Consider the following 27,337-nt stretch of genomic DNA (forward strand, 5'->3'; position numbering starts at 1 on the left):
AAGGGGCAGAAAAAAAGCAAAAGTACCAGAAGACGAGGAACCTGGAAGAGAGTCAGGAAAGACAACCATAAAGAGATTGGCTTCCTGTTTGAGGCTTTAGGAGCAATGGATCAAGGATGTCCCAGTTTGGGAGCTTGTCATTGGCTTTGAGGAGCTTACATTCCCCCTAAGAGCTTCGGTTTATCTCCATGGCTATTGACAGGTCTTAGCACATCCCTTTTTCTGGTCAGGGCCTGTCTGTCTATGGGAAATTCTCCTGAGGGTTAGCATCAATTTTCTTCTATTTTGGGGCTTCATCTTGGGTTGCTGTAGCTATAAGGTTTCAAAGGATCACAAGGACTGTAGGTTTGCCAGCCAGCTTTCTACTTCTCCCTTTCACTCTGTGGCAGAAATTAAGTGCTACTTCTCTTTTGTCACCCAACTTTTCTAGCGCTCTCAGGAAGGAGAGGAATATTCTTAATTTGTACCTACAGAGGAATTAGACCAATATACTTGCTTAAGCAGACTTCTCACCCACAAGCAAAAAAATATATATATCTGGAAGCTTCATGATGTGATCCTGTACCTCAGTGAACTTTCCCTATGCTTGCTAAACTCCATCCTATGTGGAAGTTTTCAAAGTGTTTTGGTTTGAGGTTATAGTGTAGCTAATTCCCACATCAGGGATGCAAAGGTAAGCAATGGAGGTTTCCTGAGGAGAGAATCTTTACTTATCATCAGTCTGACGAGTTGCATAGATTATAGCTTTTTGAACTCTCAAAATATTGTTGCTGATCTCCCAACACTGGGTTGTTTGGGGTTTTTTTGTTTTGTGTTCCTTCAATTCCCAATAATCTGTGTTCATTTTTCTTTCATTTAAAAATGAACACATCTGTTTTGGGGCTGTGTAGAAAGACTTGAAAATGTGAAGCTAAATGGCTGAAGGACAGAATTAATTCCAAATGTCATTTTTTATAATAATCTGATTTTAATTTTGCTTCTGAAAAATTCAAGTGAAGTATTTTCTCATACAGTGATTTCAGTGAGTTCTATGAATACATAACACAGTTGTGGTGAGATATCAGTGTTACTACCTTACCACCTTACAACTGTTCACTGATGTTAAACCAAAATAGCTGCATGGGAAGAAAGCTTTCTAGTCACTGAAACACTTTGATATTGTTCTGTTCGTTATGCCTTGGTATCTGGGGGGGATAAATCAGCCGACAAATCAGTTGAGATTTGTGCAAGTAATATAAAAGCAATGGTCTATATCCTTTCCTCAATATCATAAGGGCAGAAGACCAATTTTTGAATGGCTGTGGAGTAGTGTAAAGAAGTCCTGAAGTCCAAGTCCTGTTGGTTTATCTAGTAGCAAGATCAGCTATGATGCTTTATTTCCTCTGTATACCAGCATTAGATGTTACATTCTGGGCAGCTAATCAAATTGGATACACTCACAGTTTTCTTCTTGTTGAGCTCTGGAGATCAGCCTTCTGAGTATAGATTTGTATGCTATTAATAACTCAAGGGAAGACCTTATTTTATAATTTAGAATAAGCCAGTTCAAAGAACTATCAGTACAGTTGCAGATTTTGGAACCTTGGGCAGATTTTACTTTCGTAGTTGCTGGCAAGTGCCAGCCACAAGGCACTTTATGCCAAGTTACTATAGTTTCATACAGCACAAGGGTTGGTGAAGGGGCTGTAGTGTTCCACCTGAGCGCTGTACCTTTCATGCAGGTTGAGAAAAGGGAAGGGTCTAGGAGCAGATAAAAAGGAGGAAGGTAGTGGATTGATGTGTGAGCTAGATTTAGCTGTGCTGGTAAAATTAATGCTTCTCTTAGGGGAAAGTGCATATAGTTTGCGAGTATGTCATGGAAGGACAGAATGGAGAGAAAATGGGATTTGTCATGGGCAACTGTTAAAAGGAGCAAACTTTTCATATAAATAGAAGACTATTTCTTCTTGCCTTCATTAGCTCCTCTTTAATGATGTATTATGGGTGGATCTGCTGTTGACTTTAATCCTCAGCCTCTTTTGTCCAGGCATTTTTCACATTTCCTGTGAGAATTTGTAGGACTAAAACTGCATCCAGAGTTCAGCTAGAACAGGGCAGAGCAGGAGGAGAATCCCACACTCCTCTTTCCTGTATTTTCAAGCAGAAATTATTTGTTGGATTAATCACTAAAGTTACAGACATGCCAGCAAAGTCACCATTTGATTTATTACTACTGATTTTGCATGATCCTGAAAGGTCATAGCTTGACTCACATTACAGACTGCATTTGTAAGCCTGGCAATAACAAAAGTGTTATTTTTTTGTTGTGAGGAAATCTGTTCCTGCCATGAAAGTCTTGAAAACAAGAGCCCTAGAATCCCACCATGTTCTGTGTGGTGGTGGCTTTGCAGGACTTGGGTTTTTCTTCATTTCCCCACCTGAAAAATCAACATTTGAGCTAAGGACATTACACCGTATAGACTAGGGAAGCTAAATTAGCAGATGCATGAAGTGACAGAGGAGTGGTTCACAACAAAGATCCCTGAAATACTACATTTTAGACAATGTCTTTAGTGCAGTCGTTAAATGTTGAAGTGCATTTTACATTTATATGGTTGATCATTCTGAACACTGTTCTTAGCCTATATTCAGACAGCTGTCTATATTGCAATAAAGAAAATGTCTTGTGTGATCTTGCATGTTATTTTCCTCTGGACTAGCTAACGCTACTTTCCTGATCAAGGCTTTTTCAAAGCAAAAAGTAAATTATGTACATACGTATGCGTGCGTTTCAAGGGACAAAATGAGAATATTGCTTCCTTTTGAAGAAGCTTCCTTTACTCTTCCATGTGGGCACACATGATGCTGCAAGCCAGAGTCTGGGCAGAACTAAGCAAGACTATAAAGCTCTGGGAAAGAGGTGAAAAATAATGGTGCCCAATGGTCCTCCATACTACCTGTGGAGAAAAATGGGCGACTAGAAATAGGCAGATAATACAAATCAACTCCTGGCTACATGGCTGGTGTCAATGTCAGGGGTTTGGCTTTTATGAAAACGGGATGTTCTTCAGCAACCACAGACTACTAGGGAGGGATGGACTCCACCTCTCTGGAAGGGGCAAGGGAATCTTTGGCAGCAGGCTGGCAAACTTGGTCAGGAGGACTTTAAACTGAGGAACTTGGGGGGAGGGGGACAAGCTGGCAATGCTAATGCCACCACACACAATGGGGGAATAAGACAGGACAACCTGAGCAGTGATAAAGGTGCCGTAGTGGCCTCATGCAATGGCAACTAGGAGACCAACCCCCTCAAGGGTTTGCATAGCTGTAGTGGGTCCTTGTACACCTGTCCGGGGAAACCTGTGTACTCAAGCACTTTTCTGAAATGCCTGTACACCAACGCACGCAGCATGGGGAATAAACAGGAGGAACTAGAGGTCTGTGTGAAGTCACAGGGCCATGATCTCATTGCAATCACAGAAACATGGTGGGATAGCTCGCATGACTGGAATGTGGTCATGGATGGCTACAGGCTTTTCAGGAAAGACAGACCAACAAGGCGAGGTGGGGGAGTTGTTCTTTATGTGAGGGAGCAACTGGAATGTATCAAGCTCTGCCTTGGAGTGGAAGAACAAGTTGAGAGCTTATGGGTAAAAATTAAGGGACAGCCAAATATGGGTGACACTGTGTGGGTGTTTGCTACAGGCCACCTGATCAAGAAGAGGAAGTTGATGAAGCCTTCTACAGACAGATGGAAGTAGCCCCACAATTGCAGGCCCTGGTCCTCATGGGGGACTTCAACCACCCTGATATTTGCTGGGAAAGCAACATGGCGAGCCATGCACAATCCAGAAGGTTCTTGCATAGCATCAAAGACAACTTTTTGATGCAAGTGGTGGAGGAGCCAATGAGGCGAGATGTGCTGCTCTACCTTATCTTAACAAACAAGGAAGGGGTGGTTGAGGATGTGAGAGTTGGGGGTACCCTTGGCTGCAGTGACCATGAGATAGTTGAGTTTAGGATACTGTGAGGTAGAAGCAGGGCTATGAGTCATGTTACAATCCTGGACTTCAAGAGGGCCAACTTTGGCCTCTTCAAGACCTGCTAGGAGGAATCCCATGGGCTAGTGTTCTGGAAGGCAGGGTGGGTCCAAGAGAGCTGGACAGTATTCAAGGACCGCTTCCTCCGAGCCCAAGATTGGTGCATCCCCAGGAGGAAGAAGTCAGGCAGAAGAGCCAGGAGACCTGCGTGGATGACCAAAGAGCACCTAGAGAAACGCAAATGGAAAAAGGAGGTACACAGTATGTGGAAAAAGGGACTGGCCACTTGGAAGAAATATAGGATTGTTGTCAGGGTGTGCAGAGATGCAACAAGGAAGGCCAAGGCCCACTTGGAATTAAATCTGGCAATGTATGTCAAAGATAACAAGAAGGGCTTCTTTAAATACAGCAGCAGCAAAAGGAAGACTGGGGATACAGTGGGCCCACTGCTGAACAAAGAAGGGGCCCTGGTAACACAGGATGCAGAGACGGCGGAGTTAATGAATGTCTTCTTTTCTTCCTTCTTTACTACTAAGGCAGGCCCTCAGGCATCTCAGCCCCCAGAGAAGAGAGGACAAATTGGGACAAAGGAAGACTTACCATCAGTTGAGAGACCAGTGTCAGAGATCATCTGTGCAAACTGGATCCTCACAAATCCATGGGCCCTGATGGGATGCTGAGGGAGCTGGTGGATGTTCTTGCCGAGCCACTCTCCATCATCTTTGAAAGGTTGTGGAGGACAGGAGAGGTGCCTGAGGACTGGAGGACAGCGAGTGTCACTCCAATCTTCAAAAAGTGCATGAAGGAGGACCTGGGGAACTATAGGCCGGTCAGCCTCACCTCGATCCCTGGAAAGGTGATGGAGCAGTTCATCCTGGAGGTCATCTCCAGGCATGTAGAGGACAAGAAGGTTATCAGGAATAGTCAAGGGAGTCTCACCAAGGGGAGATCATGCTTGACCAACCTGATAGTGTTCTACGATGGTGTGACTGGCTGGGTTGATGAAGGGAGAGCAGTGGATGTTGTCTATCTTGACTTCAGTAAGGCATTTGACACTGTCTCCCGTAGCCTCCTCATAGGCAAGCTATGGAAGCATGGGTTGGATGAGTGGACAGTGAGGTGGATTGAGAACTGGCTCAACAACAGAGCTTAGAGGGTCGTGATCAACAGAGCAGAGTCTGGATGGAGCCCTGTCTCTAGTGGTGGTCCCCAGGGGTCTGTGCTGGCTCCAGTCCTGTTCAACGTATTCATCAGTGACCTGGATGATGGGATAGAGTGTAACCTCAGGAAGTTTGCTGATGATACCAAGCTGGGAGGAGTGGCCGATACACCAGAAGGCTGTGCTGCCATCCAGCGAGACCTGGACAGGCTGGAGAGCTGGGCTGAGGGGAACCTGATGAAATTCAACAATAGCAAGTGCAAGGTCCTGCACCTGGGGAGGAACAACCCCATGCACTAGTACAGACTGGGGCTGAACTACTGGAAAGCGGCTCTGTTGAGAAGGACTTGGGAGTGCTGGTGGACAGCAAGGTGAACATGAGCCAGCAATGTGCCCTTGTGGCCAAGAAGGCCAATGGTTGTGGAGTCTCCTTCCCTGGAGACATTCAAAACCCCCCTGGATGCGTTCCTCTGCCACTTGCTCTAGGTGTGCCTGCTCAGGCAGTGGGCTTGGACAAGATGATCTCCAGAGGTCCCTTCCAACCCCCCATGATTCTGTGATTCTGTGAAATAGGTTTACTCATTTCAGTTGTTATTTTACTAAATTGGCCCTGCACATTAAGAAATTATTTCTTTTAATCTTGATTTTCAGATTCCTAGGGGAGGTATGAGAACCACTGGGAAGGAGAGACTTAGAAACAAGTGACAAAAGGTTATCATTAAGATAAAAAAAGACCTTCACAGCAGAGGATTACTCTTTATTTTTAGCAACTCTGAATAATGAGCAGAAATTATCATAATCTTCAGTTAGATATCTGTTCCAGTTAATTTCTTGCCAGCATTTTCACTGCTAGGGGAAGTCAGATTGGCAGCAGGAGGTTTTCACCTGGGGTCTTGTTCTTGCTTATTTAAATCGTGTCCTACTTTGTAACCATTTCTGAAAGCTGCTTACTCCAGATTGTTCACGCTGTAAAGAGATCACTGGCAAAGCTGGCTGGCACCCTCTGGGCATCCCAGGCAGGAGCAGAGCGTTTCCTCATGCACTTATGAAATGTGTGTTCTTCAGAGGCGGCCTTTTCATGGGCAGCTGTGGTTCTACCAAGGGAATTACCTGCGAGCAGTGGGAGTGGTGGTGGCTCCAGGCTCAGCTGCAAGACAGGAAGCCAAGGTGATAATCAATCAATGCTTGTTTGCCAGGAGTTTCAAGAGGTAAGATGTATTTTAAAGTTTTCTTAACTTTCTGCAGTTCTGTCACTTCTTTGGTTTTCTTTTCAAAATAGATGTGTTTATATCAGTATATAAACCAGAACAAGCTCTAGCAGCCAGAATGTCAGTAGCTAATAATGCCATGAGAAAATGTTTGATGAATACAACTATCATTGAGTTAAATAAAGGCATGTCAGTGAAAGTAAGCAAAAAGGAGTTTGCTGGTGCTGTAAACCCCTGTAACAATGCTGTATTGCTTGTAGTACTATTAGAATACATGCATTTTCATCTGAAGAAGTATTAACTTCACTGAGATTTTCTGTAGCTTTAGCAGGAGCTCAAGAACTTATCATTTGAAAGGAAAAGGAAAGGCCCTTGCTTTAATCTCTAAGTATTGTTTGTTCTTTGCATTATTTTCCTCCCCACTTCCCCCTCCAAAAAAAAAAATTGTTTACAATACTACAGTGGCTCAGTGAGAAGCAAAGGTTCTGTCTTAAGTGGAGATCTTTTTTTAAATCTACTTGGAGCAGTTTTTTTTCTCTGAAAGCCAAAAATCCTTTATTTTTTGTACTTCATTTTAACTAACAAGAACTAATATAACTAACTGCGGTGGTATATTGTGTATATTTTAACACACAAGCCACATGTCATTCATACAACTAGACCCACATTATTTTAATATTTCAGGAGGCAGGAGATTCTGAGCTTTGTGTTTTCCTGGATTAACAAAGTAACATTGATTCTACCATGAATAGCAGGGTGCTATCAGAAGTATTCTGCATGCATAGTATTTGCCCAAACTGAGTAAACAGTTTTAAGATAAGCAGCTTTTTGACTATTAAATGCAGCAGGCATGTGGCTGACACAGCTTCATGCTGACAAATGCCTTTGTGTCTGTTTTTGTGATGGAAAGAAGACAGATGTTCTCCTTGGCATTTAAGAAAGCTGCTGCTTAGCAAAATGAAATGAAAATTTGCATGTACTGCACAACAGCAAACAGTGTAACTATCAGTGTAGGCTAGCCTACAAGAAAATAAGATTGAAACAGTCTCATGTCAATGTAATGAAGTATGTTCTGACTGGAAGTCAGTAACTGCTGTGTCATTATTTAAAAGTAGCCTATAGAAGAAGAAAATCTGTTTTTTCCAACTATTAAAATATAAATGCATGTCAATCTGAATATCCATGCTGACCATTCTTAACAGAGAGGTATGTCAATTGGATATAAAGGCTTAAGTGATACAGCAATTAGCAGCTATAAAAACCCCTAAGTAAGTGCATTTTTGTGTGATGAATTGGGCTCCTGATTGTGTCACAAAGGAAAATATGAGACTTTTTCCTATTTAGTGTTCCTTAGGGATGCTGTTGTCAGATGAGGATGGAGGCTGCCTTCAGCATGACATTGTCCACTGCTAGCACCAGAGGAAGGAGCTTGTACGGGGAATAGCCTGGCATTCTGGCACTGGTTCTACTCTCTGTTCAGGGTGTGTATGTTGGTCTCATTCAAAGGGGTGTACCTGAAGAGTTGCTGCTCTTGTTTCTCTTTGAGGTAAGCGTTGTCTACATTAAGCATAAACCATGTATGAATAACAATAGTCTCAGTGGCGCACCTGGTTCCTTTCATAAATGATACCATGCTGGTCCAGTGGGAGCTGTCTTTTTAAGTCAGTATTTACTGGTGTGGAAGAGGGAAAATCCTGTGAGTGAAGTTCAGGAACATTGTGTGTCAGCAAAGAGGTTGCTTTGCCCAAGATGGTGATGTTTCCGTCTCAGCCCCCGGAGCACGTGCAGAGTGGCCTGCAGAGGGGTCCCACTCACACCCTAGCATGGTAGTTTGTGCTCTGCTCACTGGAACATTCCGTTGTGTATTTGTGGTTTTCTGTAAATGTGATGCTCGTATTTGCCAACCGGAGTTAAGCAGGAAAATTTGAAACTTTTCTGCAAATAACAATTAAACCTGATGCCAAGCTCATGAGTTAGCCTAGAGTAAACATGGACAAACACAGAGCACATCACCTGATTAGAATGTTTTGTAGAATGCCAAAGACTTGGGAATTCAAACTGTAGTTTTGAACTAAAAGTGCCAGAGCTCTGTGGAAAATTCCTAGCTGCTGCAAGGTGCTTCTCCTACCATTTTTATATCAGATAAAATGTACCAGGACCAGATTTGTCCTTGGAGTTTTAATTAAAAATAAAGCTTAGTTTATTGACATGCAATTTAACCATTGTTTACTGGCTCTTCTATACGGGACTGAGTCTTCTTAGAATGAATCATAGACTCATGGAATGGTTTAGGTTGGAAGGGACCTTTAGAGGTCATCTAGTCCAACCCCCCAGCAGTGAGCAGGGACATCTTCAACTAGATCAGGTTGCTCAGAGCCCCATCCAGCCTGACTTTGAATGGCATCTACCACTTCTCTGGGCAACCTGTTCCAGTGTTTCACCCCCTCAGTGTAAAAAACTTTTTCCTTATATCCAGTCTAAGTCTACCATCCTTTTTATTTTTAAAACCATTACCCCTTGTCTTGTCACAACAGGCCTTGCTAAAGAGGTTGCCCCCATCCTTCCTATAGTCCCCCTTTAAGTGTTGAGAGGCCACAAGGAGGTCTCCCCACAGCCTTCTCTTCTTCAGGCAGAACAACCCCAATTCTCTCAGCATTTCCTCATAGGCGAGGTGTTCCAGCCCTCTGGTCATTTTTGTGGCCCTCCTCTGGACCTGCTCCAACAGGTCCATGTCCTTCCTGTGCTGAAGGCTCCAGAGCTGGACGCAGTACTCCAGGTGGGGGTCTCACCAGAGTGGAGTAGATGGGCAGAATCACCTCCCTCGAGCTGCTGGCCACACTTCTTTTGATGCAGCCCAGGATAACAATGGCCTTCTGGGCTGCAAGAGCACATTGTTGGCTCATGTCCAGCTTTTCATCCACCAGTACCCCAAGTCCTTCTCGCAGGGCTGCTCTCAATCGCTTCATCCCACAGCCTGTACTGATACCAGGGGTTGCCCCAACCCAGGTGCAGGACCTTGCACTTGGCCTTGTTGGGTCTCATGAGGCCCACCTCTCCAGCTTGTCTAGGTCTCTTTGGATGACATCCCATCCTTCTGGTGCGGCAACTGTACTGCTCAGCTTGGTGTCATCTGCAAACCTGCCAAGGGGGCACTTGATCCCACAGTCTGTCATTGATGAAGATATGAAATTGTACTGGTCCCAGTATGGACCCCTGAGGGGATGGTCTGCAGCTTGCTTTCAGCTTGTGCTGAGGGTGCTGGTAAGACACATGACTTTTTGCTGTAAACTATTAAATGTCTCAAAGAAAGTCTGAAATTAGCAAATTGGAGGAAGAGGCAGTGTCTGGCTTTAGCTCAAGAGTGAAATGACTCACTCTCCCTTACCTTTTCTACAGAAATGACTGGTTAGTGACAGCATCTCCCTGGGACTACGGTTGGGCAGTATTAGGCCTGAATGCACTTGGGACCTTCGCTACAATCAAGAAGGTTCTAAGACTAAAGATTGAGCACCAGTGGGAAGGCTGTGTGCTGAAGGGAGTACATTCCTGGTTTTGCCGCGGAGGTAAGTAACATCTACACAGGCCTGCTGGTCTGTTAAGGCTTGTGGCCATCTCATGGAGAAAAACCCATGTGTGTATTAAATGTCACTCTTGGTGAGAAGTGCTGCCTCTGTGAGCCTCCCAGCATCTCTCTTGGGTTTAAAAGCCATGTAAAACCTTGTTTCCACAGGAGGTGAACACACTCCTGAGACAGAGCACGTGCTCAGAGGAGCTCTCCCTCATGCACCTCTGGAGACACATTGCCTTGTGCACTGTGCCAGGAGAGTACCAACGGAAACTAGGAGAGCTTTGTCTGAAGCACAAGGCAGCTGCTGTGGAGCTATATGTAACTGCTGTTTAAAAATAAGCAATTAAATTATCTAGCTTGGCTGTGTTATACCCAAGAAATGTGCTTGAGAGAGCTGTTCCGTAGCGAGGGGCTGAATGTTGCCATTAAAGGTTAAAAAAATTATTAAGTTATTAAATTGGTGTATTTTCTGTCAGGGGCCCATCAGGAATAAAGTGTGCTTCAACACACAGCATAATCCAGCTGTGTAATAACTGGCTGCTAAGGGAAGAGTGCTAGAGACACCCTTCAGACACTGTGCTTGGATCTGTATCTGTGCCAGATGAAATGGAAGCTCCTGTACCTCAGGAAGATGCAGGCTGGTTTCTTATTTTGCTGGTCCTCAGGAAGGCTCTAAAGATAGTGGTGAATGTTCCCCTCAGCCAAGCAGAAATGTACCAACTCCGGTGGGCAGAGCTTTTGCACAAATAAATAACATCTAAAATACTTGTGATGTGTTTTGCCAAGATACAGCGTTAAGCATCATGACATACTGGCACAGTGTTTGGATACTGGCGAAGCCTTCATTCACACCGCCATTGCAGATCACCTCTTTTGTAACATAAGCAGTACAGCGGAAGCAGCTAGTTCTCTGAAGGCTGCTGTTGCACAAAGGCTTCTGAACAAGGCTGAAAAACAATTTTACATCTTTTCTCTGTTGATTGATTTGGCCTCCCAGGAACAGCTGGATTTGTTCCCACCCCAGCAGTCCCCTGTGCCCCTCTGGAGCATTCAGACCAGCTGCAGCAAAAGTTCAGCTGCTGCTTGTGAAGCAGCTTCTGAACTGGTGCAGTTACAGCTCTGCTCTGTGATGGTGAACTGGTTACAATTCCACGTTTTGTGCATGTGCCAGTTTTAAAGCTGCACAGTTGAGTTAGTTACACAGTGTAGTAGTATAGCGGCTTTATGAGGCGCTGCAGTCGTTCCCTGCTGAGTTCTCTGCAGCAGCAGCAGGAACCACTATAGCCATCTGACTTCAATATGCGCAAATTCAGCACAGCCCTGGTGGGATCAAGGCTGAGTTTGGTACCGCCTATAAACACCCTTTGCTGCTTTGTGCATTTGTAGTTTTAAAGGAAATAAATGCTGTGCTGTGTCTCCTGCCTCATTGGGTAAGCACAGGCTGCTGGATGGGCTGAATGATGCTGTTGGTACAGGTTTAGCAAGCAAACAGACATAACACCAGTGTACCAGTACAGAGTTCTGTACTCCTGGTGTACCACTGCTGTGGCAGACTGTCAGTGTCCATCTAGCCTCTGCATGGGTTTGGAATGTTCATTTTCACAGCTAAAGCAGCTTGAAATACTTAGAAACTGCACTCAGGAGACACCCCTCACTGAACTATGCAGGAATATCCGGACTCAATCCCAGTATATTTGTGGTATCAGGTTTGTGGTCTAAAATTAAAATTCTGGTTTTAATTAAAATTAGCAAAAATTGTGTGAGTGAGCACTGGGTGAGATTCCAAAGGTGTAACTGGAAGGTGCCTTTAATTTACCTCACAGAAGAAGATAAGCCACTACAAACAGTACAGGCCTTAATATGAAATGTGTGTACACAGGCCAGGTTTCCTAGGCCCTTTTGTGCAAAACTACTGCTTGCCGCTAATTAGAAAAATCATGTGGTAAAAAAAATTACTGTATTTTTTCCTCTTGCCCTGTAGAAAACAGACCACCCTATAAGTTACTGACCTGAAAAATAGCAATGCTGCTGGTCCTGTTTCATGTAGTCCCCAAAAATGTTGATGTAGGGATGACATTTGCCTAAGAGGAAACCGGCTCCCTTTGGAAGGCAGACTGAGAGGCGTGTGAGGCTTGTTGTAGTTGGCCTCCCTCCCAAAAGCTCTTAAAGCATGTATTTAGGCTTCTTTCCACGGGTATTTAGAAAGGGATGTTTTTCAGATGTGTTAAACTAATAATTCTTGATGCATTCTCATAGAATCTCCCACACCCCAAAATAGCCCTTTCTTTAACAATGCACATGTGTGTCAGGACTGTGTTGGGTTTCAACCCCTTCAGGCACTGTGAATGTAAGTAATGTGTATCATGCTATCTTTAGGGGTTCTTCTTTTAATTTTGGAGACACCTCTAAATTTGAATTTCTCTGAAGGCCCCTGCCTGGTTCACCAAACTTTCTCTAAATCAGGTAATTAGAACAACTTGTTTTTAAGGATTATCTGTCTCCAGTGTCAAAGGAATTACCTTCTACTGGAATGCTGCTCTCCCACAATGCAATAGCGTGGATGGCTACATTTGAAATACAGCCATCTTCTTTGGGGACTAACTTCTATTCTCTAGATGAAACTTGAGGAAGTTGAGGATGCAACAAAATAAAGCTAGAAGATATTTCTCTCTTCATAAATGAGCAGTACAGCTCAAATAAGCCCAAGAGCTGGTATTTTCCCAAACGGTCAGGAGCTGCGTTAGGAGTGGGAACAGCCACCCCAGTCCCATAGGGGGAACAGCACCAAGCAACCACAGGCCCAGTCAGTGGGACGTCATGGGTGGCCAGACATGGGAGGACAGCTCTGGCTCGGTGGCCAGAGCTGTTCTCCTACAGCCAGGGTATTTCTGCCCATCTACTGAGGCAGCAGGAGGTTCTTGTTGTAGTTGTAAAGGCTGTTTCTTGACAAACTCCTGAAGTTGTAGGGAAAAGAACCCCAACAGACTATTGCCGTGCCAGCCCTGTCAGCAGGGTGAGAGTCCTGACCGCGATGGGTTTCCTCAGAAGGAAACTGTGACATGAAGAGCAGTTCATTTCCACTCCCAGCGCATGCAGTGATGCAGTGTAGAGCCCACCTTCCGCCCTTACCCAACAATACAGAAGAGTATGTCCACACCTGAAATTTAAGAGCACTTTATTGTTCTTTAAGGCTACTTTTAAGTACAAAAAAAAAAAAAAAAAAAAAAGGCCTGCCAACCTTTTTTTTTTTAACAGGTGAAACAAGGCCACAAAAGAATAGTATATTACAGATTTACAAACAGAGAATCTTTCAAACTGAACTGTAGATGACCTGGCTCTGTGAAGAAGCTTTACCACATGTGGTGATGGTGAGTTCAGTTTTGTGTCCTTTCACCTCCCCCCAACCCTTTGGCTTTCGTGACATTGTTGTGTCTGACGTACGCTTTACTGGACGAATCACATTAAATCTTTATTGCCCTCAAATCCATTTACCTATCTCAGATAAGTAAATGTAACCTTGTAAAACGGCTATTGTTTAAAATATTAGCTTTAAAAACATTATCTTATTTGTGTTTACAAAGAAATATAGGAGTCACATTTTCCACAGAGTCCATCTACAGTATTAGTATTTTACTGTTACAATGCTCAGTAGCCCGTAGCAATAACAAACTAGTGGCTATTAATGCTAATGCAGTGTTCTCATAGAATAGCTGTGTTCCTGCACTTTTACTGTATTACAGACAAATCTACAACAAAAAAAAGATCAACTTTTTTCTCCAAACAAAAAAAATGAATGATTACAATAAAGGAAAGGGAAAAATTAAATAGCTACATATCATTAACAAATTAATTGTTCCTCAAAAAATACCTACAAATTTCTCTGTACATTCTTTACGCACAGCGTAACGATGGTCTTAAAGTTACCTATATAAAAAGTGTTCTTTTAACAATCTTCCTACAGAGAGTAGGGTACTGAATGCCAAAGCAAGTAAGCATTGACTTACCCAGTAAGATGGTAATGAAATGTGTAAAACTGGGGGCTTAGGTGGATTTTTTTTTTTAAGTTTTTTTTAAGAAATATTGAGCAGCCACCTTCTCAACAAGAGTAAGAGCCAATCTCCCGATCTCTTTCTACCCTGCACCTTTTCCAAATTAAATAGCTTAATTTTTAAAAAAAAAAAAAACAAACAACAACAACAACAAAACAACAAACAAAATAAAAAAGCCACAATGGACCCAATACTGTAACATAGTCCATAATACATCACGTGTAGTTCATCTTCTGCCTAGTTCTGCCTTCCTACACTGAACCAATCGCTTCAGGTAACCCAGTATAAAACAAAGCCCTAGTTGCAACTGTACTGGGAAGATGGAATGTATGGAGGAGAGCAGTTACTTAACAAGAAGAGAAGCTCTTAGTACTAGCCCAGCTGTGGTTTTACGCCTGCCTCTATCGCCTAATTTCTAGTTAGTAGCTATTAATATAGCAAATGATAATAAATGCACTAATACCTGTATAAAGTTTTCTAATGGAGGAATGTATGCTGCAACTTGGCATAGGCTTATGAATAAGCTTAAAAAAATTAAAGATCGTATTTCACCAACTGTAACAATCTGTTGTCCAGCCAAGATACCGAACGGTAGCAGTCTCTGCAGCTCGTTAAAGGTGGATTACACAGACTTAGTTTTAGGAAGCAAATTCCCATTAAGCAGACAGTGCTGCAGACAGAAACAATTACTCGGTCATGCGCAAAGCTATAGCATCCTGTACCACACACCGTGTATCTCTAAACTGTGTCAACTTGAGGCCTGTCCTGAGGCTGTCCTCTTTTGCTGGCTGCTACTTAAAGTGAATATCAAATACAAATATCATAGAGTACAACTGTACCAGCAGTAAGTATATCTAGGGTTGTTACTGACAAAAATAAACTAATTCTGAAGAAAAGCTAGTAAGTATTATGATTCTTACTGTCTATACATTAATAGATACCAGCTATTTTTCATAAAACATGCATTGTTAAGCACTATTGAACCCTCTGACCTCAGCTCTATTCTAACAAACTGCAGTGTTTAGGAAAAAAATGCCCGTGTTCTGTAAATTACGCAGTCCAGTTGCAAGCACTAAGCACCTGAAATCTACAGAGAGAAAGACCTATAACCTGTATGAGACTTCCCCTTCCAAAGCTGTTTTGCTTTAAGAAAAATCAAACTGATAGAAATGTCATCCTCAAACCCTTTTTTTCAGCAGTTTGCCCTCAGAATATTAGCATCTTCCAGAAAGTTGCTATGCAACCTCAGTCTTCCTCCAATAGTGCAAATCATACATGACAGTTCTTTTCAAGTATATACATACAAAATTACTTCACGGGGGTGGGGGTGGGGGAAGCAACATAAGCAAACCGGACAAATTCTAGTCTCAAGAAGCTAATAAAAGCAAAAAGCATTTGGGTCAACCAACTAAGTGTAATGGCTTTTGTGGATTAGCGTGCATTTTTTTGTTAAGGGGCAGCAGATTTGCATCAGAGGTTTCTTTGGTAATTGAGGCAGGAAAAAAGGATGCTACATCGTATGAATCTTTATGAAATAGTTCCTGCTATCATCTTTAAGGGCACCCTTTTACAAATAAAAAGTGAGTACGCAAATACACGTGTTGAAAACTAATCTTCCCTCCCCCAACACTATTTTAAGCACTGTTCAAAACTCAGTCAAACCATGCAAATTCACAAACATAACGGACCTCTCCTCAGGAGACTACAGAGGGCGAGTGATTATGATTGACCATGTGAGAGGAAGGGGAAGACTGGCCCCGCCGTGAAGCAGACTCGGGACTGCTAGAAACGCCGTCCTTCGCAGCTTTAATCTGAAGCCACGTATCCCCAAGTGCTTTGGCAAAGTGGTCGTCAACTGATCCCGTGATGGACACAGAGTTTGCCACTGGCTCAGGCTCCTTGTAGTTCTTGCCAAGGCTTCGGCGGAAGTGCTCTTCCACCACCGGGTCGCAGGCAGTGGTAGCTGGATGGGGAAAGGAAGCAGAAGATGCATTAGTTCAGTGCAGAATTGCATTCTGAGACTGTGTTTGCTCCCATTTTCCCATCATCTCAGCATAAAGCAAGGCTTCTTTACAGCCTTATTGAACTGGTAGCGAATTGTGTGGGGAAGATGGAATGAGTTAAGAAGTAAAAAAAAGTAATAAATGGAGTTAAATATTTTTCCATTTCTGTGACCCACACCAGGGAAACATTTTGTATATAATTATAGTTCTCCCTCAGGCTAGTAACAGCCAAAGCTCTGATTCTGTGGAAACCCTCTCCCAAAACAATCACGCAGACTTGATATTTAGGTTTAAATAGAATTAAAGAAGGAAACAGTGCTTTAAAATCAGCTCCCAAGCCCACTGATAGCAGTCAGATGTGAGGAGACCCCATCCTAAATTACAGCATGCCAAAAGCTGATTTTGGGGTTTCACCTTACTTGGCACGCTTGTGCTAGGAGCCAGTCAGAAACCTAAATGAACCATTACCTCTGCATTAGGTAGTACGAGCATTAAAATGGTGTAATGCTATTACAAGAGGAACAAAGAACCTTATCTGAATGATAATAGTAATAACTCCTCAGACTAAATATGAGAGTTGCAGTTTTATAATTTAGAAACCAAATCTGTGTGTCTAAATGAGATTTCTCTTTCAAAAACACTTAAAACTCTCAGGATCCATGCCATTGTTCTCCATGCTACAGAAAGGCTGGATTGATCCTAAAGTAAATGAGTGTCACACCCAAAGACCTCTTCAAGTGACAAGAGACAAATATTTTCTGAAAGTGTTTACAACACTTCCTAAGCCTGTGTATATACAGCTGGGGTCTCACTGAAGAAGCTCTCCTCAGACAAGTAATTGCAGTTTTCTAGACAACTTCCAGCACTGTCATCTTGAACTACTGACTTCTCTAAGACTGTAATGTATCCCTCAGGGTCTCACGTCAGCTTCTAATTCCAGTTTTCAACAATACATTGATCTTTTTTTTAAAAAAAATATACAATCATCATCATCATCATCTTACTATAGACTTCTAGGTTCCTACCTATGTCATACTGGTATCGTTACACTGACACATTCTGGCCGATGAAGCCTCCCTGCCATGGACTTTTGGAAAAGCTGTGCATTAGAGCTATGCATCAGCAGGTAGGTGACTTGAAATGAGAAAGACTGTGTTTTCCCCTAGTTGCACAGTGAGAGCAAGTGAAGAGAAACAGCCTAAGGTTCCCCAGCCAGTACTGCATGAAACGATTTAATGAAAAGTACTAACTGCACAGAAGGTAGAAGGTTAAAGCTCCCTGCTTGGGTCGCTATAGCAACTGCCCTCCAAAGCTTTTTGTGTTATCCATGCAGAGGAAGGTGGAGGGGGTGTGTTCTGCAAGAGTATTTATATCTGCAGGAAAAGATTTTCATGACTGCAGCTGAATCATAGACATCTACTGACTACTGAAAGACTGGGGAAACTATGGCTCCTAAAATAAGAGAATGGTTGGATCTGCTGGCCCTGTCTGCTGTTTGTCAGTTGGACTAAAATAGACATAATGACTTATTTGTCTGTGTGGGATGTTTGTTTTCTTAAAGAAGCTTTTCAAAACAAGAAAAAAGAACACCTCTCTCTCCGTAATTTTGAATTGGTGCTTTCTACTGTGGCATAGGATTGATGGTTAGAAGGACTGCAGAGGGGATCTGTACTGGCATGTCTCTGGGTAGACAGGATACAAAGAGGTGTCTACTGTTCCAGCTCCTTTTATTCCTGTTAATACACCAGGGCCTATGCAGTTATGGTCAGCGAGACAATTTTATTCTCCTCAAACACTCATCAGGCAGTAAAGAGTGCGGGCATGTAACTTACTGCTAGAGGGTCTTCTGTAGGTGGGCATTGCTGAACCGCAGCCGCTGTGAGCGATGGGGCAATGAGAGAGGTTACAGTTCCGGTTGTTCGCAGAAGCACAGGTGATTACGGATGGACGGTTCTGATGTGGAAGAAAAAAGGAAAACTGTCCCTAAGGCAATCGGCCAAAGCTGACTTAGCAGCAGTTCATTGTATAATCCCTTGAGATGAACTGAATCCCGGCAGTGAAATAACCCATAAACTATCTAATTCAATAAAGCATATTAAACCCCAAAATATTCAGCTATTATTTCTTTGATTTAAAAAACCCAAAACTAACCAACCCACATTACATTTCCATAATGCTTCTTAGTTATTTAACTGGTGAGCAGCCATACAGAAAAGGGCAGTATAAAAGCAAATCATTAAAAGCATTAAAGTGATTTTACAGTGACTGTTTCAACTTCACAGGCATTACATAGCCAGACCTAAATGTCAACACATTAAATATTGTTTCATTCTATGTCCCTATATCCCTGTGATTCCAGGACTTCACAAATTTGATAGGTATTTGGCTTCTTACCAAGTTTTAATGTTATCATGTCTCATTCAGAAGTTAAGTTTTCCTAGCCTGACTAATTCTGTATTCTGTATTTCAGCTACAAAACAATAAGCCCATAAGATGTAAAATAAAATATGAGGAGCTCTTGAGCCAGTCTTGACCACCAGTACTTTCCTGTTGTAATCTGCCTTTCCAGCACTACTTAATAAACATCGTCCTTTGTCATTCTCAACACATGCAAATTCCCTGAACTGTCTGTTCACACACTCTTAATTCCACAATGTGTACTTTGTACAAAGCATAAACATAAAATACTCTTCTTGTAGTTGTTTACTATGTAGATGCTACACTGAAGCGAGGCCTTAGGAAAAGCAATGTTCCAGTTTCTCCAGGTGGCTGAAGGGCACCCACATGGGTACTGAACTAGTTTTGCTTTGCAGCTTTGGTATATTTTATGTTGCATGGATGCAAGTTAATTGTTAGGCATCCAAAAGAATAACCAAGATTGATGGTATTAACACAGTTTTAATTCCTTGTGCATTTTACGAATCTGTGCAGGAATCCCACAAAAATGACTATTTTACCTACCACCATACAAAGTCAACAAGGAAGGAAAGAGTTTTCATTGTTCAGTGGTACTTTGGTCGAGACAGAGTAAGAGCAAGACCAAAGTAAGAGAGATGAGCTTTCAAGGGGAGGTTTAACCCTATTTGTCTAAACAAAATGGGAATGATGCTATTTACATCGCATTTACTTTTCTTTTTTAAACTTTGCTGTCAGCACACTTAAGAAAAAAAGTGAATTATTTGATGTTTCTGTAAGCATTGGAACATGTAAACATGCGGAAGTATTTATTTTCTTTTTTATAGGGGTCAAGATTTTGTGCATCTATGAAGCAGTTTTGAGAAGTGCGTACATGCTTATCACTTCAGAAGAATATTTTAGACACAGAAGAGGTGGGAAGTAGAGAGAGAGACAAGTAACAAAAGAGCTTTTCTCAAGAGGGCATGTACCAAGACCACAAAGGATCTGAAAGGCAGAATAAGGCATCTTACAGAATCCCCTGGTATGGCTTTGTGTGCATTGAGCAGCCTATACCTGTTTATATGAAAATATTGAGATGAGCTGAGAATTTATTAACAGTGACTACAGCAACTGAATAAACCTATGCTGCATAAAATAAGAAGTTTTTTTTTTACCACTTCTTTATTAGAAACTTCAGATGAAATCCCATTCAACATGTTAAGGTTAAAAAACAAACAAAAAAGGCAAAACAAAACAAGGAATCATCAAACTAGGGTTTCTTATTTTCAGTATAGTTTTTTTTTTTTTGGTATGATTTCTGCTCTGTGCTCTTAGCAAGGTCTTACCTCAAGAAAATAGATTGTTATCTAGCTCAAAATGTCAAAGATAACAAAAGGGAGAGGAATCTGGTAATGGGCAACAGGAATCAGCCCAAGTCAACCACACCAAAATAGAAGAGCGTCAGAGGCAGTAGCTGCTACACTGAGATGCAGCGGTAATACTATCAAAGGGCACCAGTGTCGTCAGTGGGAGCCTGTCCCTTCTTCCTCTGTCATCACTGAATGCTGAGAGCAAAGAAGAGCTGTTCTGCACAGAACAACAACTCTGCAATCTGTGTGCCAAATGATGCAAGATATCAGCAACACTAGTGTAAAGCCAGGCATTTTGGCATAGCATAATGTGAAAGACTAGTGTACACAGCCAGCCACTTTGAAAATCTACACAGTACAGTATATGGCTCTGATGAAATGAAGCCTTCATAAATGGCATATGAAAAATTCCAACCTCTGAAAGATCATCCACTCAAAGTGATTACCCTTTGCAGGGCATCACGGGAGGAGAGGGAAGGGCGGGCGGGCTTGGGTACATGGCCCAGTTTAATTTCTCAACACTCCAGCTCATCATGACTCAATTATTTTGCTTTGTCTCTCCACTTGTGAGAGAGATAAAAGCGAGCCTGACAGTTTAGTGTATAAACTGCATAGAGATGGCTCATCTTCAGCAGTTCTGAAGGAAAACAGGAAAACAAATACAATGTGCAAGATGGCAAGCCAAAAACCAAACAACCAGGCAAAACCAAAACAAACCACAAAGAACCTGCTGCAGCATATGGAAATAAACTACAGATAATCAAAAATCATTACTTTGCTTTAGGAAAAGTCACTATGAAATAGTGATACAACATTGCCCTGAACAACACAATGAATGCTTTCAGCTGGCTAGAATAACTAAGGTCATTCCAGCTTCTTTCACCTGGAGAATTCAGTGCAAAATTCTCCCTTATGCCTGTCTTGCACCTCTTCTTCAAGAGTCCCAGCAGGACAGAGGGGAGGGAAGCATGCACTGATTGCCAAGAGGGTTTTAATAAACCCTCTACACCTGTGAACTGCACCAGTTATTGCCTAGCAGGTACTGGAGCTTCGCTGAACCACAGAATTTGCACTCCCAGTTATGACACATGCATTCACAAGCTTAGCAAAGCATGAGAAAAAGCAGGAAGGCCAAGAAATCTATGACAGATATATTTAAACATCAGCTATTTATTCACATTAAACCCAATGAGCTGTGACATTCATTGTGCATTTTTAAAACACATTTTCCCTTAAGAATAGTATCGCCTACCTATTGTAACTCACAATACATTCTGTTTACATCTGGGAAGTCCTCATTGTGTCTACAGCAAGGATTCCTACAACCACTCAGAGTTTCTTGTCACCCTAGAAGCCAGTACCTGCTGCCGTTCCACAGAAGTCAGTGTAGGTGTGATGCCAACTGTTCGGGTTGCATCCATGCTGTTTTTGGTCAGTGCTAGAGGTTGATCCATGGTCAAGCTTGGGATTGAGGCATACATGTGATTGGCATGAAGGCTCATTGTTGGCGCAGCAGCCCTCTCTATTGGGCTGCGACTCCTCTCTCTGTGCTCCTTCCAATAATCTCCATTGGCAGTCTTGTTTCTAATACATGAAAGAGGGGAAAAGGTCAAAGGACTTACTATTGTGTTGAGATATGCAATGTTAAATCCCTTTAAGAAACATGAGGCAATGCACTTTGCTTGGTTGTGAGGAAGGGTATAGAACCCCTTGGTGAGGAGTCCCTGGTCTATCCAGCCACATCCCTGCAAAGATAAGTCAATAATTTACATGTGCAAGCTCTGGCAACCAACTTGTTTTTTTCAGCCTAGAATTTCTTCAGATACTTATCTAAATGCACCGAGTCAACATAACAACTGATCATGTGTTGGTAAGATCAGACACCTCCTCATTTAACGTATTATTCATTTGTCTCCCACTTTGTCTCCTAACACTGCAGTATTCTCTAGGCATTGCTGAAGCCCAAGAAAAGTTTAATTTGCTCAAAAGACACGGGTTGACACCAGCAAAATGCAGTGAGTCAGGCAGAAAGCAAAATTTTCAGAGCAGAAAATGAAGGAAAAGAAAACTACACTGCACTTACCTCAGAATCACTTAATGACAACTGTTATTTAAAAGATCAGTCTCAAACTACTACTGAACAGTAAATCTCAGTTGATATGCTCGCATAATTAGCCTGTCATTCACTGCAATTACATTAATACCAATTTTGTACTTAAGTATGAGATATTTCAGTTTCCATAAAGCAATATAATTGTTATTAAAAGCAAACCAGTGAATCAAAGGATAGATACTTCGTTCCTACTGGCGAAGGCAGTCCTTCATAACCACTTACTGAGGTAAGCATGGGTGTGATTGACAGCCTGGAACGTACCAGTATTATCAGAGTTAACATGCTGTAATACCTAGTGCCTCAGTGTGCCTCAGAAATAGCAAGTTCAGTCTATCTTTCACATAAGAAAGAGCTGAGGAAAAACCTGGTTCTATGGGAAATACATTCTGTCTTCAGAAGATCCTTTAAGTAATAGTGAAGTGTCCTGTATGCCCTGTGTATAAGTTAGTAAAATCCACTTATGAGGGTTTTCCCCCCACTTTTTAAGCATATCATAGCAAACTGATATGCAGAAGCAGTCTTTAAAAATGCTCTAATGAATATTAGGCAGAGATGGAAAAGGAATAGAAAAATGGTTTCTGTAATACTAGAAATCAAGATGGACAAATAGTATTCAACACTGAAATAAGTTACAACTCCAAGAAGATACCATCTATTTCAACGTCTCAGAAAGTCTCTTGAAAAGGAATGCTAACAGCTGAGGGGGGGAAAAAAAGCCCTGCCAAGAGAGGAAAATAAGGAAGCCCAAAGCTTATCAACAAAAATGCTATAGAAGAGCCTTGTAGGTTTATATAAATGAAACAATTACTTAGATTTATATAATGGCTACTTGTTGTTTTATGTTAGTTAAAAACAAACAATAATATTACTCTGTCTTGAAGTTGATTTCTCCGTATCATCTACAATCAAACCAGCACCGGGGTTCATATTCATCCTCCAACAGTACACCACAACCACACGTGTGTGCATCACTTCAGCATGGCAGGTTCGCCCTATGCCCTAACCCAGGTGGCTGTGCAGGCAGCCTCAGGGAGAATCTAAAAACCCACCACACAGCGTGGGGATGCTCTGCCATAACCCTGCCTTGGCAGTCAGGGGTGGTCACTGTGTTGCACAGTATTTGTTTAAGTGCCTTTTGAGACCATGTAAACTTTTAGCCTCAACAGCATCCTGTGGCAATAGATTCCACAATTTAAACTACACACTTTGTTAATTTCCTTTTCTTCATGGGCTGATTTTGTTTCTTTTTAACCTAAAATCTAATGGCTTGGTCTGCTATTGCCCTAGTTCTTGTATTAGGAGAGAGAGAAGGCCACCGCTCCCTCCTTTTTATCTTCATGCCAATCCTGAGTTCACCTCTCTGTTCAGCAACCTCTTCTCTCCAGGGTACTACTTTCTTCAGATAAAAACTGTTCCTGTACCTTTGTCCTCCTTGTGGCCCCTCTCATGTAAAAGCTAGAAAAGCTGTAATCTTTCTTGCGATGAGGGTGCAGATCTCTGCCGTATTCAGGAATGGAACTTTGCTGAACTCATTGCAAGTCTTCAGCGCTATTCAGCCTGCTTGAGCATCACTTGGCTGTGTAAGTTAGAAATCTGCTATTGCTGCCTGAATCAAAACTCAACTCATTTATCATGGTACAAGCTAGGGTTAATATGGTACCAGGCAACTAGTGTCTTGAGAACCTCAGGACACGGCTTATTCTCTATGCCAAATTCCCCTGATATGCTTAGAAGGGAACAGCCGACAGAATAACAATATGATTTGTAACTGTTTGGATCCCCCACTCTGGCCCCCTGCCACCCTCCCCCCCGCCTATTGCTTGTCCCTTTTAACTAATTACAAATTAGTAGTTGCAGATTAGCAGAATTGACCATAAAATCTAACCTTTAAGGTTTCACAGCTGGTGCTCAAGATGTTCTCTGAAAATCATATGTTTCTTGAATCCTTCTTTATAGGCCAGATTTAGACACAGTAAAGCAGCACACAAACCACCAGGAAATCTGTTCTCACAGTGCTACATTTCGATCTTTTGCCAGCTTTGGTCCCATTTCAATTCACAAGACTGCTTTGCAGTATCAGCATTCAGAAGAAAGGAGTTTAGAATTGCATTGCTTTGAGCTAATGACTGATTCAAATGTGTGACTTAATGGCAGCACAGCAGACTCTATATTTAAAGTACAGTAGCCTCATCTTGAATTACAGTACTGAAGCAGCTACTGAAAACAACAAACTAATCCTTCACCACCCCTTAGGAAGCAAGTATGGAACTTCATAAATAGTATGCCTTTGCAGACTGTTTTTGTACCTGGACAACAGCCATTAGATATGTGAAAAGACACTGCTAAAATCATTGTTCAAGGGATAAAGGCAATGCTATGTAGAGACAGCTCATTTTTCGTGCTGCAATGCAGTCTTTCATTGCTGCACGCCAAAATCTTCTTTTTCAACTAAATATTATCTGGTCTACTACAAACAGCAGGCAAATAATTCCTTCTTCCTAAATCAGAAAAACTCTTCTGGGCAGGGAACTGTTTATACTCTACTCCTCAAACATACTCTCCTCAATTCATCTACCTTCAACTATACAGTCTTAGCAAAAAATGAAAAATACCTGAAGCTTCTACTTCCACATCAGATATTATTTTTTCTAAGCCCAGCTGAAAACTTTACAGCACTGTGTAGAACAGTAGCATGATAGCTCTGCCCTTGTGAAAATATACCAGCACTTCTGAGTTCCTCCTATTTAAATATAAATATCAAATCCTACAGGCATTTGGCTCCACTTGTAAAACAATTGTATATAAAATTATTGATAGAGTATTCATCATGTTTATATTATTAAATAATTCAGTTTAAAATGTAACTTTAAAATAGTTTTCTAGTAGAAGCTGAAAGTTTGTTAAAATTCTTTATTATTGAAAGAAGTAATTCTTGTTTCGCTATTAGATGCTTTGTCTGAAGGAGCAATCAAAACTGCATGTGTTTGAATATAAATATATTTCACTAAAGTGAATTAGCTTAAAAATTCCACATGCACTGAGCAAGTACAGAGATGCATCTCTTAGTTCAAACATATGGACAGAAAATTACAAAGAAGGATTTCTGACCATGTTTGAAATAAAATTTAAAAATATATACTACAAATAAATCCAGCTGTCCAAGCAGCTTTACCATTCCCCAACTCCACTTTGATTTAAAAATCAGCACATGTAACTCTAGACTCCATCTTCAGTGGTGAATATGGCAGTGCATCTCCACTCACTTAAAAAATAGCTATCAATTAATATTAGTGAGAACCTGAGCAAATATCAGGCAGTGGGATGCTGTTACATCAGCCATACCCATCACCCTTACTTCTCTTCTAACGGAGGTATTCCGGCTACTTGCAGGTTTATTTTCACAAAATAATACATGATTCCAACCTTAAATTCATTTCTCCAACACTTGAAAAACAGACATTGTTTTCCATGTTTCTCCCTAATGAATCATAACCTAGGCTCCAGCACTTACCAAGCATCATGTGCTCAGATGGATGTCATACCAAAACCACACACATCCTGACTGTGAGCTGAAAGTCTGCTTCGGGTTGGTTCTAAATAATGTTTGTTAATTGAAAGCAATGTTTCAGCCCTCCTCAGGAACCAGTTCAAAGGTAGCTAAAATGCATTGTTCTTAATTTTTTTTTTTTGTTGTACAACCTTTAAATGTGGCTGTCCTGTTCCCTGGCACAGAGTGGCAGTAATTCACACTCATCCTACAGCAACAGGCTAACTCTGCCAGCAGCTTCAGGAAAAGGAAAAAAAAGAGGCCCACCAAAGGGGACAGTTTTGCTTGCACTCACTTCCAGCCTGCAGATCCTTAAGGAACAGATGCCAAAAGTATTACTGTACCTCCAAGTGAAGAAATCACAGACGTTTCACACTCCCTTTGGCAGAAATAGAGCTCTAAATTGAAATGGTTGTAGTATAGGAGTGTGTTTCACTTGCAGAAAGATCAAGTATCCACTTACAGTGCTTTTTAATTATCACGTAAGATGTTTTTGCTTTATACAAACACAATGCATAATACTGCTTAAGAGTAAACTTTCGTTTGTGTAACCTAATTCAAATAGAATTTCAGTTTTTTCAGCATCTTCATAATATTATTTTTGTAACATCTTTTACTGTATTTATTCACAAACTCTTAAGTCTGAAAGAGGACAGATGCTTTTGTTAAAGACTGCTTAAGGATTTATAATCCACTGATATGAAATATCTTCTCCACATGATGGGGATCATTTCTGCAAAAGAATCTACTTGCATACATTAATACTGTTACTGTGAGGTGGGAAAACAAGAATTTAAGGTGATATTTCAAAACACAATGATATATAACCAGAGGAAAAAATCCTAAGTTTCACTTACTCAGAATTTTTAAAGCAATCCAAATTAACTTAAAAAGCCCAAACAAAACCTGAAAGTATTAGCAGTTTGCTCTTTGAGTGTCAGCCAATTATCCGAAGTATTCATAACATGAAAAAATACTCTAAACAGCCCAATACACTCTTCAAACCACATCTACTTTGAATAGCTGCCACCTAAATACATAACCCTTTTTCATCCCATTCTATTAGCTTTATGTTTCTCTGTTACTTTGAGCAGCCTTTTCCTTTTATGGCTTAGTACTCCATCACAAAAACCTCTCAAGCAGGCAACTTGCTAGAGATTATTGTTTTTGCAAGAAACACTTCCTCCGCAGAACATGGACATCTGATATGGTTTCCTGAGAAAGATAAAGAATGCCCTCCCTTTTTGCTATTGCTGTTATTTAAACATCATTTGCACAGTATATTCCCCGCCCTCCCCAAGGAAATCTTTTGGACAAACTAAATATCGTGTTCAGACCAATGCACAGATAAGAGTGATGACTGACCTTTCATTAATGCCTTTCTTGAAGCAGAACTACAGCAGCCATGCCTCCCATTATGGTTCTGGAGGACTCCGCAACAGCAGCTCACTAGCCAGCTGGCTACAAAGTGGTTCTTTAACCCAGGTCTGTGGCTGGCAAAACCTCCATTTCTTCCCCCATTCAAGTGTGGTTACCAAGGAAAGAAGCAGGTGGCTAGGTCTCCACTTTCTGCCTCAGGCTAGAAACAACTCTGCAAAGGCACCAAGGATTTTAAGCTGCTGCCTCAAAAGCTTCTCCAGCCACCAATAATTAAGCCTAACTCTTCTCAGAAAAGAGCTTTTGTTCTTTTGAATTTTTCAACTTGAGCATCAGGCCCAGTTTGGAGAATGAGGCATCCACCCTATTTATGCAAGCTCGCTCAGAGTCAGGACACATGCACCAACCCAACAGTACCTATTTTTCCCTGCTCTCTCCACTCCTCCCTAATCATAATTCTGTAGTTCCTTCCCTTAAACAACTTCAATTCACAACAATTTTATTTTCAGCTTAGTGCTGCAGCCAAT

At 41.7% G+C, this 27,337-nt stretch overlaps 1 protein-coding gene and 1 long non-coding RNA gene across 4 annotated transcripts in view; one reads left to right on the top strand and one right to left on the bottom strand.

Annotated features, from left to right (window-relative positions):
• Positions 1-6,185: 6,185 nt before the first annotated feature.
• On the top strand, positions 6,186-9,938 carry LOC135314060 (uncharacterized). The gene is made up of 3 exons (XR_010373545.1): positions 6,186-6,386; positions 7,731-7,932; positions 9,783-9,938. It is a non-coding gene; the product is annotated as an uncharacterized LOC135314060 (long non-coding RNA).
• Positions 9,939-14,130: 4,192 nt separating this feature from the next.
• Positions 14,131-27,337, bottom strand: part of VGLL4 (vestigial like family member 4) — a 105,261-nt gene continuing 92,054 nt past the window's right edge. For all 3 annotated transcript variants that reach the window (XM_064454248.1, XM_064454249.1, XM_064454250.1), the window contains 3 exons: positions 21,135-21,357; positions 17,839-17,959; positions 14,131-15,966 (listed from right to left, as the gene is read on the bottom strand). In XM_064454248.1, the coding sequence (XP_064310318.1) occupies positions 15,698-15,966; positions 17,839-17,959; positions 21,135-21,357 (613 nt within the window). In that variant the 3' untranslated portion in view covers positions 14,131-15,697. The remainder of the gene's footprint in view (positions 15,967-17,838; positions 17,960-21,134; positions 21,358-27,337) is intronic.

This window comes from Phalacrocorax carbo, chromosome 6, assembly GCF_963921805.1.
Source record: "Phalacrocorax carbo chromosome 6, bPhaCar2.1, whole genome shotgun sequence".
Lineage (NCBI taxonomy): Eukaryota > Metazoa > Chordata > Aves > Suliformes > Phalacrocoracidae > Phalacrocorax > Phalacrocorax carbo.